The 13,383-nt window shown below is 37.3% G+C and overlaps 1 protein-coding gene across 5 annotated transcripts in view; it reads right to left on the bottom strand.

Annotated features, from left to right (window-relative positions):
* Nucleotides 1–13,383, bottom strand: part of SPIDR (scaffold protein involved in DNA repair) — a 1,328,422-nt gene that overhangs the window by 13,960 nt on the left and 1,301,079 nt on the right. For 4 of the 5 annotated variants that reach the window (XR_006103505.1, XM_042463183.1, XM_042463182.1 and 1 more), the window contains 3 exons: nucleotides 10,507–10,594; nucleotides 7,577–7,720; nucleotides 7,427–7,486 (listed from right to left, as the gene is read on the bottom strand). Coding sequence is in view for 4 of the 5 variants with exons in the window: in XM_042463183.1 (XP_042319117.1) it covers nucleotides 7,427–7,486; nucleotides 7,577–7,720; nucleotides 10,507–10,594 (292 nt within the window). In the remaining variant the exon portion in view is untranslated. The remainder of the gene's footprint in view (nucleotides 1–7,426; nucleotides 7,487–7,576; nucleotides 7,721–10,506; nucleotides 10,595–13,383) is intronic. The other variant, XM_042463184.1, reaches the window with a different exon arrangement.

The following is a 13,383-nucleotide window of genomic DNA, read 5'->3' as shown; positions in this document are numbered from 1 at the left end:
TTCATAAAGGTGCCCTGAATATATTGCAACAGACTGATATAGCCACCTATTCTTCCTGTGATCTGACAGTTCCAATTATTATTTTTGAAGTTATTCCTTATTCACATGTATTATAACAGCCTCATTAACAGAAGCACTGGAAAATATGAGCGACCAAAAATTGGCTAAATGATTGTTGTAAATTAAAGTTTGCTGTTGTCCTCATTTTCAGTTTTTACAGTTGCCACCCAGAACCTCTGCAACTGAAGAATTTTAACAGTTATCTGAAAGCCTGAATTTACTGATTTTATAATCTCACAAAAGAAAAACATTAAAACTCTGAAAGACCAAGCTTTACACTCTGACCAATCGAGTTGTCAGCCAACAAGTGAATAACTATGTCATTTTAAACCCATCATCTTTCTGTATGTGTGTCAGTTTGTTCCGAACAGAAGGGACAGAACAGACAAACAGCAGCAGGATTGAGTTATGCGACAGAATGGCTCCCCCAAGCACAGATGGAATATATTTCCTTATTTTCCTTTTGTACCACAATACTTATTCTGAAGAGTAATAATAAAAAAGGCTATAAAAGGGCAATTTCCCAACTCACTAAGGACTGGAGATTTTTACTTCTAATAGGCATACAGCAGCAACACTGGTCATTTTTAAAAAGTCAGATTTAACTATCAAGCGCAGAATGTAGACAGTTCGTACAGCCCTCATCCCATTCCAAATAAATTAGTCTGCAAAAGAAATCTAAACTGATCCAAGGCCTTCCCTCCCCTATTTTATACTACACCAGACTTGCATGAAGGACAAATCCTCACTGGCAAAGAATGAAGGAGTAAACAAGCCCCAGCCATGACATTTTATTGCTGGAATGATTAGAATACCTACATATATGCATATTCTGAACGACAATATCTAATTTGTTCTGTAAACTTCAAGTGTTTTGTTTTGTTTTTACAAAAATTGACCTGTGGTTCCTTAAACCACTGTGAAATATTTGAAACCAGCATTGGGAGTAGATAAAACCAAGACTCTTGCATATACTAACCCCTCATCCAAGTAGATTTAAAAGTGACTTATTTTTTTAAAAACCTCAATGAGAATTTCAATGTATTGTAGGGAATAAAATGTCCATTGAAGTGTTTGTGGGTACTGAATGAAAGGTATTCAACAATACTCAAACAAGCATAGCCCAAAACACATGTTCACATGAAGTGCAATGTTTTCTTTAACTAGCTGCCACCCTACATTTGCCAAAAAATTAAATAATAATAATCTGGGTGAATTCTGCAACAAAGTGTAAATATGGGAAACTAAAATGACCATCAGTCATCAGTCTGGATGAGAGAGTTAAGCAACTAACCAAGCAGTTTTCATCTTGGGATGTGTTGCTGGAGCTATGGACACTCAAAGTAAAAGGAGACAGAAATCTGAAGGAAACACTATAGAGCATTCTATCACTACTCAGTTCCTTGCTCTTCCCCTAAAACTGAAGAAGGGAAGGGTGGTCTCCTTTACTCATGCTGAGCTTCATCACATCTGGCCCAGCTTTGTTTATTTCAAATCAGGCCAAATGAAAGGAGGGAAGCTACAAGAGAGCTGCAGTCCTTCACACAGATTGAAATAGGTGTAGGCATGGGCACACTCAGGCTTAAGACTCTGACCCAGAAGAATGTAATTGATTCAACAACCTGATACCTGAAGTAATATTATGTTCCTACTTTGAACCTTGTAAATTGTTAAGAGATACCTCAGCAGCCTGCAAAACCAATGGTGTCTATTTAGTCTCCCTTTTTGTACTTGCGATTGATCATGATTAAGTTTGAATGATTCTGATCTTGCAAGCAAGACCTTGTGGTCTCTTCCAACTCTCTGATTCTCTAAAATTGACAGTTATTTTGGCCTGCTTCAGTTCTAAGCATGCCAGTTGGTAGAGGTTCAGAGTAGGACTGTTTTTTCTAGACATTGGGTAGCAGAGGTTAATTCATCAATGATCTTTAAAACTCTCCCACCACCCCTGCAGTAACCATGATGTAAGTGTGGGGGGGGGGTGGTTCACTTGTGAGGAACAGTGAACTTACTCTATTGAGCAGGTATCACAACTTATCAACACATCTGTATTTCAGGGATATGGCAACATCCTGCAAAATACCTAGCTGTTACAACTAAGAGTTTCCAGATGTACACAATAATGAAAGTCAATTTAAACAAAGCTTGATAGTTTCTTGGGTCCCTGGATGTTAAATACTTCAAAATATGAAGCATGTGTAAACAGAAGACACAGCAATTATGTGGGAGCACAAAAAGCCTGAAGCAATGTGAGATGTGACTTATCTTACTTATGTCAAGTGGGATGCAGTCAGCTGTTGATGATTTTGTAAAAGCTGTGACAACTTTTTTTTGGTAATCATCAAATATGTAAATAAAAAAAGAATATCCTATTATTTTAGAAAAGGACTAATCCCATCTTTAGAGGAGGATTTCAACAACAGACAATGGTGCTAAAAGCTGCATGACTGATTGTCTTAAGTACAAAGAAGGAAGAGGAGATCAGGGCAGTTTATGTTTGAGAATTTTAGCTGAAGAGGGCTATTTCAGTATCCTTACCTTAACTTATAAAATACTGGGATACAGTTTTGCTTATACCTTTAACTGGACTTTAATGTAAGAGAACATTCCAGATTTGAATTCAATGGGCTGCTTTCAATCCTAAGCCTCCAGTATGCAATAAAACATATTTTGTTGGAATTGTGGAATAATAGTCCTTGGTGGATCCATTCTGCATTTTAAAAAAACTAATAAGGCCTGGCAACTGACCACAATGCAATATAACATTTTAAGGGAAACTGAACTATTGGGATACTGGAGAGTGAAAGAGAAGAAAAACAACTGTTAACAATCTTGTTAGGGGACAGAGGGAGGGAGCAAGCCAAATGTAGCACTGATTTTATAGTGGTTTAAGAACTTTAATAATTTCTTCTCTAATTATATAATAGTGTTTGTTGTCCTTTTTGCCAAATATAAATCTGTTGTCAGTATGTGTCAGGGTAGTTTCTACTGACGGCAACAACAACTGTCCTAGTTGATAATGAAGTAAGAGTCTCTCTATAGACTGCCAGCTTTCTGTATTTGGAATAATATTATTTCTGTATTTGGAATAATTTCCAATGTTATATCCTTAGTTGACCAATTGTATAAAACATCAGGAACACAATGGTAGTGTTTCCTCTTCCGTATTATGGCATTTTAAAATTTATGTTTACTGTATATACTCATGTATAAGTCTAGAAATTTTAGTCAAAAAATTGACCTCAAAACCTGAGTCGACTTATCCACAGGTCACTGTAAATACTGTACTTTAACTCTTAACAAAAAAGGAACCATCACCAGGCAAGAGTGTAATCTGTCCTGGAAGCACTGACCTCCCTCTCCTCTCTCATCCACCTAGCCTTTAAGATGAACACAAACAGTAATGCTTGCTGGAATTCTGCAAGTTCTTTGGCATCATTTTTCTTTGCCTCATTCTTTAGATACTTTGTTACATTCCCCTAAGTTTTAACCTCGACTTATCCACGAGTCATATCAAAATCCATAATTTTGGCCCCAAAGCCTGCCCTTGACTTATACATGACATTGACTTATAGTCAAGTATATACGGTACTTATTCTTCTCCTCATAGTGACATTAATAAACAAAAAGTGCATTGCTGTAACAATACAATAATTTTAATGTGAAAAGATGTCTTCTACATAACTGAAAATAAGTATAGTAGGTTTTTCATCTAATGAGTTTATAATCATAGTAAGAGGGTAGACTTAGTCAAGTTTCAAACAGACCCATTGATATTTATCAAAGACCATGGTCAGATCTCCAGATGTTGTTGGACTGCAATTCCCATCAATCCTAGGTAGCATAGCCAAGGGTGACAAATACTGAAAGGAGCAGTCCAACAACATTTGGAGAGCTGCATGAGTTCCATGGGAGCCAGTGTAGTGTAGTGATTTGGGCATTAGACTAAGACTGTGGAGACCAGGGTCTGAACCCCATTTGGACATGGGACCCCACCGTGTGACCATTTATAAGTCACACCGTCTTAGCTGCAGAGGAAGGCAATGGCAAATCTTTTCTGAACAAATCTTGTCAGAAAAAACCTGTAATAGGGTCACCATAAGTCAGAAAATATTTGAAAGCACACAACAGTGGTTCCCATCCCTGCAGCAAACTCTTTAATTACTTTTGACTAACTTGTTCCATTGATTTAAAATGGGGCTACTGTATGCAATACTATAATATATTACAGATTCCAGCTTCTAATATAATCTATTAAAATATATTAACATGAGTTACCAATCAAAGAGGAAGGAAGAACTATCAGAACATATCTAAGGTAAGAATGAAATATCTAGCCAGTACCCAATTTTTCTAAATGGAGTGGCAAAAGTACTGCGGGCCCTTGGTATCCACTGGCATTTGGTTCCAGGACCCCCCCCCCCCCCCGTGGGTAACATAATCCAGGTGTCCCTTATATAACATGGAAAAATGAAGGTTTCCATTTTGGAATTCATACATTTTAAAGTTATTTTCAGACCGTGGATGCTTGAATCCATGGATAAAATATCTGTGGATATAGAGGGTGACTGTGTAGTAATTCACATTTCTTAATGTTAGAATACAGTGGCTAGCTGTTAGTGTGGGACTGCAAGTCATTTCTGACTTATGATAATCCAAAGGTGACCATTTCACAGGGTTTTCTTGGTGAAATTTGTTTAGAGGGAGTTTGCTCTTGCCTTCACCTGAGGCTGAGGCCGTGACTTGTACAAGGTCACCCAGTGAGTTTCCACGGCCTAACAGGGATTCAAAGCCTGTTGTCTCAGTGTCCTAGTCCAACAAGCAAACCACTAGAACCATGCTGGTTCTATACAAGATCTATTAGATTAAAAATAAAGCTAAGATTGTGGGTAATCATCACCTTGTACCCACCCAAGGATGCTCCTAGGAAGGATGTTATATTACAGCTATGTGTCATTCCCCGCAAGAATTCTGTTGAGCTGCTGCAGGAGATCAAATTGCTTCCTGAAGAAGTTGTAAGTCTTTTTAAAAAATTTGGCCACTTAGCATTTAAAATGTAAGACTCTCTGGCCTTAGAATGACTGATGACCTTTGGGAGACAACTTCACCTCATCCCAATTATTGTAATTATTATGTGATTGTAAATATAATTTAACTACCCCTGAAAGTATGTCACGTCACATTAAGCCATTGGGGGAAAACATCTCTGACATATGCTTCTTAAAGAATGTTACATAGTACTTGAGAAAGTTTGCAGCCTTAAGAGATTTTAAAACCAAGGATATTTAACTTTCTTCAGATTATACCACTGGTTCCTAAAAACCAATTTGGCAAGGGATTTACAATTTGTATGTCTTCTTTAACAGCAACTCTAACTCTACGTCAAGGTTCTCAGTATATTCATTTACCTATTCAGCCTTTTCAAATGTTTAAAAGCCTCAAGCACATGCAAGCTTTACTTCTCCCCTTTTACACATGGAGATGAAAGCAAAACAAAACCACTATGTATACCAGTTATGGTCCCTGCCCACCTTCCATCTGCATGTTGTTATTCTTCCAAGCCATACATATGCTTTCAGCCAAAACTGCGTAACTGTGGTAGATTTACACACAACCTAGTCGAGTCTCATCAGGAAACAAAACATCTTATGGAACTGTATTCTAGATGTTGACACTATTCTTTCTGAGTTTCTGGTTTGCAAAAAGTTTAGCAAAAATACTCCTTAAAGAAATTATTCTGATTGTTACTGTCTTTTTATATAAGTTCCTCATGTCAGTTTATTTCAGTCCAGTATTAGACTACAACTCTAGCTCCTCAAGTCAATTTCTTTTAGTTCAGTATTGGACTGGTTTTTCCAATCAGCAATGGAAACCCACCAGTCAGCAGATGGCAAGGGCAAATTCTCTCTGAAAAATCTTGCCAAGAAAATCCCATGATAGGTCTTAGGTTTGCCATAGATCAAACAACTTGAAGGCACGTAACACAACAACATTGGAAAGAACAGGAATAAAATCTGGGACTTTTTGGGATGCACCCTAGTCCATCTGCTACTGCAAGAGTGGAGAACAATTTATATGAAGGGATACATACAATGGGCCATTGGGGTCTGCTGGGGTTTGGATCCAGGACTGCAACCCCCCCCCCCAATGGATACCAACATCTGTGGATGTTCAAGCCTCATTATATACAGTGGCATAGTAATATGGAGTTCTTTATAAAATCAAAGGCATTGGCTAGACAGGCCCTATGGAGCGCCGTCGTGACGTGAGAGGGGCGGTGCTTTTGGACGCCCCTTGCACGTGACGAGGGCATCAAAATGGCGACACCCTGTACATACAGGCGCTGCCATTTTGACGTGACGGACGCCTAGCATCCACATGTCTTGGCGCCATTGTGATGCCACAAGGGCGCCATTGGCACCTTGCAGCATCACAACCACACTGCAAAAAGAACCCACTTTTTACGGGTTCTTTTTGCTGCACGAGGGAGCCGCACGGTTTGTCCTCTATGGCTCCCTCGTGCAGCAAACCAGGGCGGCAGGAGACCGCCCTTTTTGGGTGGTCTGTATCCCGCCATAATTTACTTTTTGGAAAAAATGAGAGGTGGGAATAGTTTCAAATGTAAATGCAGACTCCATTGATAGGGAGGGGCAACTGCATTCCTAAGGCATAGCTTTTATAAAAGTGTTCAACCAAACTGGAAGAGGTAAAATCCCCCAACTTGTCAAGCTTAGAAAATGAAATATAATAAGGGCCAAAGAAAATGTGTAAAATCTTCATCTCCTTATGAGTCTGAACTGACTATACTATTTAGACAGGCATTTAAAATAGAAAGATTTTAAAGCATGAGAGAGTGTGGTGTTGTAGCAATAGCAAGTATATTTCTATACCACTTACCAATGTACTATGCAGTTTACAAAGTGTAAGTTAACTGCCCCCAACAAGCTGCATACTCATTTTAGCAACCTACAGAAGGATGCCAGGCTGAGTAGACCCGGAGCCCCTGGCTGGTACTGAACTCACAACCTTGTGATTTGTGAGTGAGTAGCTGCAGTACAGGCATTTAACCATTGTGCCACCATGGCTCTTTATTGTGTTGTTTTAAAGTATTTTTAAACATTTTTATCTTTTTAATTGTATTTTATTCTTTTAACATGTAACTTGTTTTAATATTGTAACAATTTAATTCTATTTTAATGTACTATTTTTGTATGCTTTTAATTGTACTGTTTTTTTTAATGTTGTGAGCTGCCCTGAGCCTTAGTTTTGGGGAAAGGGTGGGATATTAACAACATCAACAACATACATGCTATGTTTTGCAGATTTGCAAAGTAAGATCTACAAAACCAACAAAGAGAATACTTACCTGCAGTCTTCGATATAAAACATGTGCCCAAAAGCTGCAACACTGATATAAGTTGTACGTCTGAAATACAATTAAAATAGGCCAAATATTTAATTTTAAATATAATGACAAACATGCCATTAAAATGTACAAAAAACAAAAATAAAATACCTGAAGAATATCCTTCAGACATTGCACAGCTGGAGGAAAATACAAATTTGAAATCTGTTCTCCTTCATCTACCTCAATGTGTCTTTGGTCAGAAGAAGCAATAAGAATGTAACAGAAACTTGGAGGAGGCATATCAGCTGTAATCTGCTTAAAAATAAACAAAATCACTGTGGTCATAAAAATGAATGCTCCGTTTTAAATTTATTTACTTTGGGAAGTAGATTAGGGAGATTTTCATCAAAACAAATGGGAAACACAGATTAAGAGGATCTTCTTTTTAAGGCAAAGTTGGCAGCAGCAGCTCCTCAACAAGTCAAAAGGCTGACCTTCCTGGCAAAACCACGTATAATGTTTCCTTTATACTTTCCTGTGTTGCTATGCCCATTTAATTTATTATACAAGAAAACACAACTAATCAGCAAAAACTGTCTTTGCCGTAGTAGTCACACTTGAAATGGATTCTATTATTTCTGTGTCTTCACATGATTTCTATGGCATTTGAGAATTTAACATGTGGCTGAATTTGACAATAAACAGATGAAGTCGCGTCAGTAAGAAACATGAATGCTGCCAAATTAAATCTTGAGAAGCAAGAGGACAATAGGAAACATGAATAATAAAACATGAAGCAACGTGACTCTCGCTCCCTCTCTTCTTGTTATTATGAGACTAAATCTTCTTATTTAAAGATAATATCCAGTATCTAAAAAGGCTACAAACTATGGGGATTAGTCAATTTTTAGTAGTATAGAAGTGATATATTATTCATCTTGGGAATTACTGTTTGAAAGTCATAAAAGAGAATCACCAAGGAGACTCATAAAGGAATTATGAATAAAGAAAACAGCTGTTTTCTTTTTCTTTTTTAAAAGCCTGTCAACCCAAAACTGGAATCTTTTGCAATATTTTCAACAGATATGCTGGTTTCCAACAATTCAAATAAAGCTTTATATCACACATGCTTCGTAGAAGTAGTAATAACTTATTTTAAGGATTGCAATTCAAAGATTTAAAATTATGCATTGTATAGACACATTCATGTCAATAAAAATTATGGGCAAGAATTGACACTAATTTTAAAAGTACAACTCCTAAACAGGGTTTATACTTGCAGTGGTTCTCAACCTTTGGTCTTCTAGATTTTCGAGACTTCAACTCTCAGAATTTCTGAACAATGAGCATACTGACTGGGACTTCTGGGAATTGAAGTCCAAAACATCTGGAGGCCCAAAGGTTGAGAACCACTGATTTATAGCAACCTTGATTTACTAACAAAAGCAAAGTGATGAAGAGTGTGAGGTATGCAATAGAAGTCTATGACCTAAAATCTTGCTTTGGTCTCAAGTAAGTAACCTTAGATTCAGTCACTTGGTTTTCTTGCCATAATTTGTTCAGAGGGTGTTTGCTTTTGCCTTTCCCTGAGACTGAAAGAGTATGGCTTGTCCAAGTTCACTCAGTGGGTTTCCATGGCTGAGCGGGGATTTGAACCCTGGTCTCCCAGTGTTCTAGTCTTACACTTAAACCACTACATCATACTGGATCCCCAAAACTCTAGTTGGCATAACCAAATATGAGGAATGGTCAGTGTTGCAGTCCAACAACATCTGGAAGGCCCCACAATTCCCATCCCTACCCTATAGCCACTTTTAAGCAAGTGGAAATGGAAGAGAGAAAGCAAATCTCTTCTGTGGCAGTCACACAAAGGTCACATAGACTCTGAAGATGCCAGCCACAGATGCTGGCGAAACGTCAGGAAGAAACTCTCCTAGAACATGGCCACATAGCCTGAAAAACCCACAAAAAACTATGGATGCCGGCTATGAAAGCCTTCGAGCTCCAAAAGTGTTTCTTTAACTAAATAATTTGTGGTTGTGGAGCACTAATCTTGTTCATTTTTTTTTAAAAGGTGATCCATTTGTAGGCATAGTTTTAAAACTATTTTAATCTACATGGCATTTTTGGATTTATTGTAATTTGGCTCCAAGTTTTTTTCTTTAAAAAAATTGCTGTGTTTTTAACTGTTCTATGTTTTACTACAGTTTTATTGTTGTTGACGTCTTTTATTTGGAAGCTATGTTGGAAGAACCTGTTCTTAAATATGGGCTATAATTAAATACAGTTTGGCATAACATCATAATCACAGTATCATGATGTATATAAGTATCTCTCTCTTTCGCTTTCTCTCTCTCTCTCTGAAATTATATTGGAGATAGAAATATTAGCACTTATTGATAGTGAATACACTTAAATTCTAGGTGTACAAAATTTTCTGTGCTAATTCACAATGAAACCAAGAAAGCATTCCTAAAATAGTAAAATGCATTCAATATCATCCCTACTTGAAGAGATTAATTGGAGCAGACATCATAATGAATTTCTTATCCTGATGGTGACAAAGGTAATTTATAGGAATGTTTAATTTCATTTCTAAATTCACTTAGGAAATCTCAAGCACTTTTCCTCTTTGATCTGATTTGCCCCTAGAACGAGATTATCACCTTTTCTAAACACAATGTCAAGCTAGCTAATAGGTGCCTCCAGACCAATGGTTCTTAGCACTCTCTATCAAAAGACTTACTGCAACTATTCTACTCTGTCTCTCCCTTCTTTATTTTTATGGAAGTAAAAAAATATAGAAGAAGGAGTGGAAAAACACAAGAGGGCTATAAAAGTGGAAGATGCTTTGTAGACCTCTGTAAAATTCCATGAATGAAGCAGCCAACTGTGTGATAAAAGTCTCATCTGGAAGAATCCAATGATGGAAAAACCACCATATAAAATAGTTAGTGAGGTTTTGGTAAGGGAAAGAAAGCATAAAATAGAACCTTCAGGATTTAATTAGAGAGCGTGACAGGGTGCACAACAGACTTCTTTAACTTGTAAATGTAAGTATTTATTTGGGAAAGAAGAGCGCTGAAACAGTATCTTACCATGTCATTCTCTTGACTTCGGCCAGGAACTTTAAGAGGCAGCCGTGGAGGCCATAAACTGTCTATTAGGCTAAAAAGCCCCAGCACTCTTTGGAAACAAACAAACAAATTAACAAATCTAAAAGCTGGTGCAATCTAGCTGTACAATTAAGAATACTGTATTCAAAATAGAAAACAACAACAAATTATAATGAAGGTAATTTTATGAAAAGCAATGCTATAAATGTTTATTCAAAGTGGGGGGTTACTGTAAGGTAGATGGGTATAGAAGTGTAGCCTAAGGCCACACTTACCAATAGGTCAGCTCTAGATGAAAGACTTGGATGAAAGACTATCGACAAATACCAGGCGATATAGGCTATTTCATAGGAAAGAGCTGGCAAAACCATCTGAGTGTGTCTTGCCGAAGAAAACCCTATGAAATTTATGGAGTCACACACAAGTCCTATTGAACTTAGTGGGCTATATGCAATGTTAATTCTACCCAGTGTTGAAACAGGATTTATTAATCACAACTAATTTAAGTCCTACTATGCGTACACCTAATACTGGATTTAGTCCTCTAGGATTCTGAGCAGACATATTTAATAAAGATTGTCTGCTGATTCATAACTACTGACAAGTCAATCTGAATATTTCACAGTGCTATGCAGTTTTAATATTCTCATCTGATCCAGCATTAGCTATGGTTAAAAATACAACTGTCTCTATTTGTAGAGCCTAATGATTAATGAAATTAAAACTGCACAAATTTATGAGCAAAGTGTATAGGATTTTTCCTGGTCCCAGAAAGACCTGGAAAAAGATAGAACATTTTGCTATACAATGGTATGATTTGAACTCATAGCATGCAAGACTTTTTTTTATTATACTCATGTTCAAGATGCAAGGGCAAAACTATCTTGTGTGCTTTTACAAAATTAAAATTCCACTAAGAAATAAAACCTTCTGGGTCTGATCAGAAGTAATCGAAACAAAATATAACTATGACCACTCATACGTATAAAAACCACCTATTATATATATTCATATATAAGTCAACCTCATTTATACGTCAAGTGTAAGTTTGAGAGCCCAAATTATGGATTTTGATATGATGTAGGGATAAGTTGAGGATAAAACTTAGGGGCATGTAATAAAGGATGTAAAGGATGAAGCCAAGGAAAACAGTGCCAAAGAACTTACAAAATTCCAGCAGGCATAATGTTTGTGCTCACCCTAAAGCCTAGATGGCTAAGGAGGGAACTATGGTGTATGGTGGCTATGTGATGTCTGGAAAGGGCATGGGAGAGGCTAAGAAGACACACACATGTCAAAAGGGATGTAAAGACAAAGTGAAGAAAATGACAACAATGTCAGCAGTGATTCGAGCTATTAACTTTAATGTGACAACTCTGGCTGAATTTAATTCAGAAAAGCTGACAAATGTACACAAATCATATAATCATAGAGTTGGAAGATATAACAAGGCTATGCAGTCCAACCCCCTGCCATGCTTCTGTTTAAAAACCTCTAAGAAGGAGACTCCATCACTCTCCAAGGGAGTGTGTTCCACTGTCAAACATCTCTTACTGTCAGGAAGTTCCTCCTAATTTTTAGGTGGAATCTCTTTTTCCATAGCTTGCATCCATTATTCTGTGTCCTATTCTCTATAGCAGCACAAAACAAGCTTGCCCCATCCCCAATATGACATTCCTTAAAATACTTAAACAGGGCTAACTGTCTTATTCAAATCATTCACAGCCTGATTCCTCATTGCTGGAATAACATTGCTGGAATGCCCATCTCTTAGTAGAGTGGCATAAGGCAAGAGTTTAGTCCATTCCAGGAGAATCTAAAAGAAACATTGAACCCCTCTACTCTCTCAATGCTCATTTGAGGGGCAGTGCCAAAGAGCTGCTGCTGCTGCTGCTGCTGCTATTCTTCCATCCCAGCATTCAAAAAGGCCATAAGTGGCATTGTGTTGGAGAGTAGAGGAGGTTGGTGCTTCTTTTAGGTTCTCTTGGGGTGGACTAAGTTCTTGCCTTTCACAACTCTATTCAGAGAAGGGGATGTTTTCTTTTTTGATAAGAGTTAAGGTACTGTACTTAAAATGAGTCACAGATAAATGTATCCAGGTTTTTTGATCAATATTTGGACTAAAATTTGACTAAAAATAGTCAATATTACTATGGCTCAGACCCATGTTGGGTGAAAGGCAGGATATAAAGGAAATAATGTAAAATAAAACAACATAAAACATATTCCAAACAGTGGAATTCCAAAGAAACTGGAGAGAAAAAGCAGAAAGAAAGGCAAGTAAACATGCTTCAAAAGGCTTAGACCAGAGATTATTATGAGTGTTTGTAAGGACTTTATCAGTAGGTAAAGAAGAAACAGCAGTTCTTAGAGACATAAATTGTGGGAGGAGTAGAAAAGGGAAAGTTTATTTTGCATCTGTGAATGAGGAAAGATAAAAATATCAGTGAAGAGAAATGGGCTGTGGGAGTGGGTGTGCTTCACATTTGTCATCCTTAGCTAGATGCACTGAAACATCTAATTTCTGGGAGTAATAGAAGATGAATGGTCAAGCACAGCAAAATATTTATAAATCATCACCACAAAGAGAGATGCTAATGTGAAAAGTTGTGAAAAAGTGCATGTAGAATGAAAAATTTAGGGGGCAAGGACATAGTCCTGGGTGGATATCTGGAGAAGAGCCTCATGTGACCCCTCAGGTTGCAATATTTGTGTGTCTACTGATGTAACCTCTCTTCTAGGAAATACTTTACCTAAAATGCTACAACTCACTGAGTAGTATTTCTGTATTTTTTCCTACAACAGAATGACACACAGGGGAAAAAATGAATCTGCCAAATTCCATGTAATAAAGTGCAG

This window comes from Sceloporus undulatus, chromosome 4, assembly GCF_019175285.1.
Source record: "Sceloporus undulatus isolate JIND9_A2432 ecotype Alabama chromosome 4, SceUnd_v1.1, whole genome shotgun sequence".
NCBI lineage: Eukaryota > Metazoa > Chordata > Lepidosauria > Squamata > Phrynosomatidae > Sceloporus > Sceloporus undulatus.
This window is presented reverse-complemented; position numbering and strand designations above follow the sequence as displayed.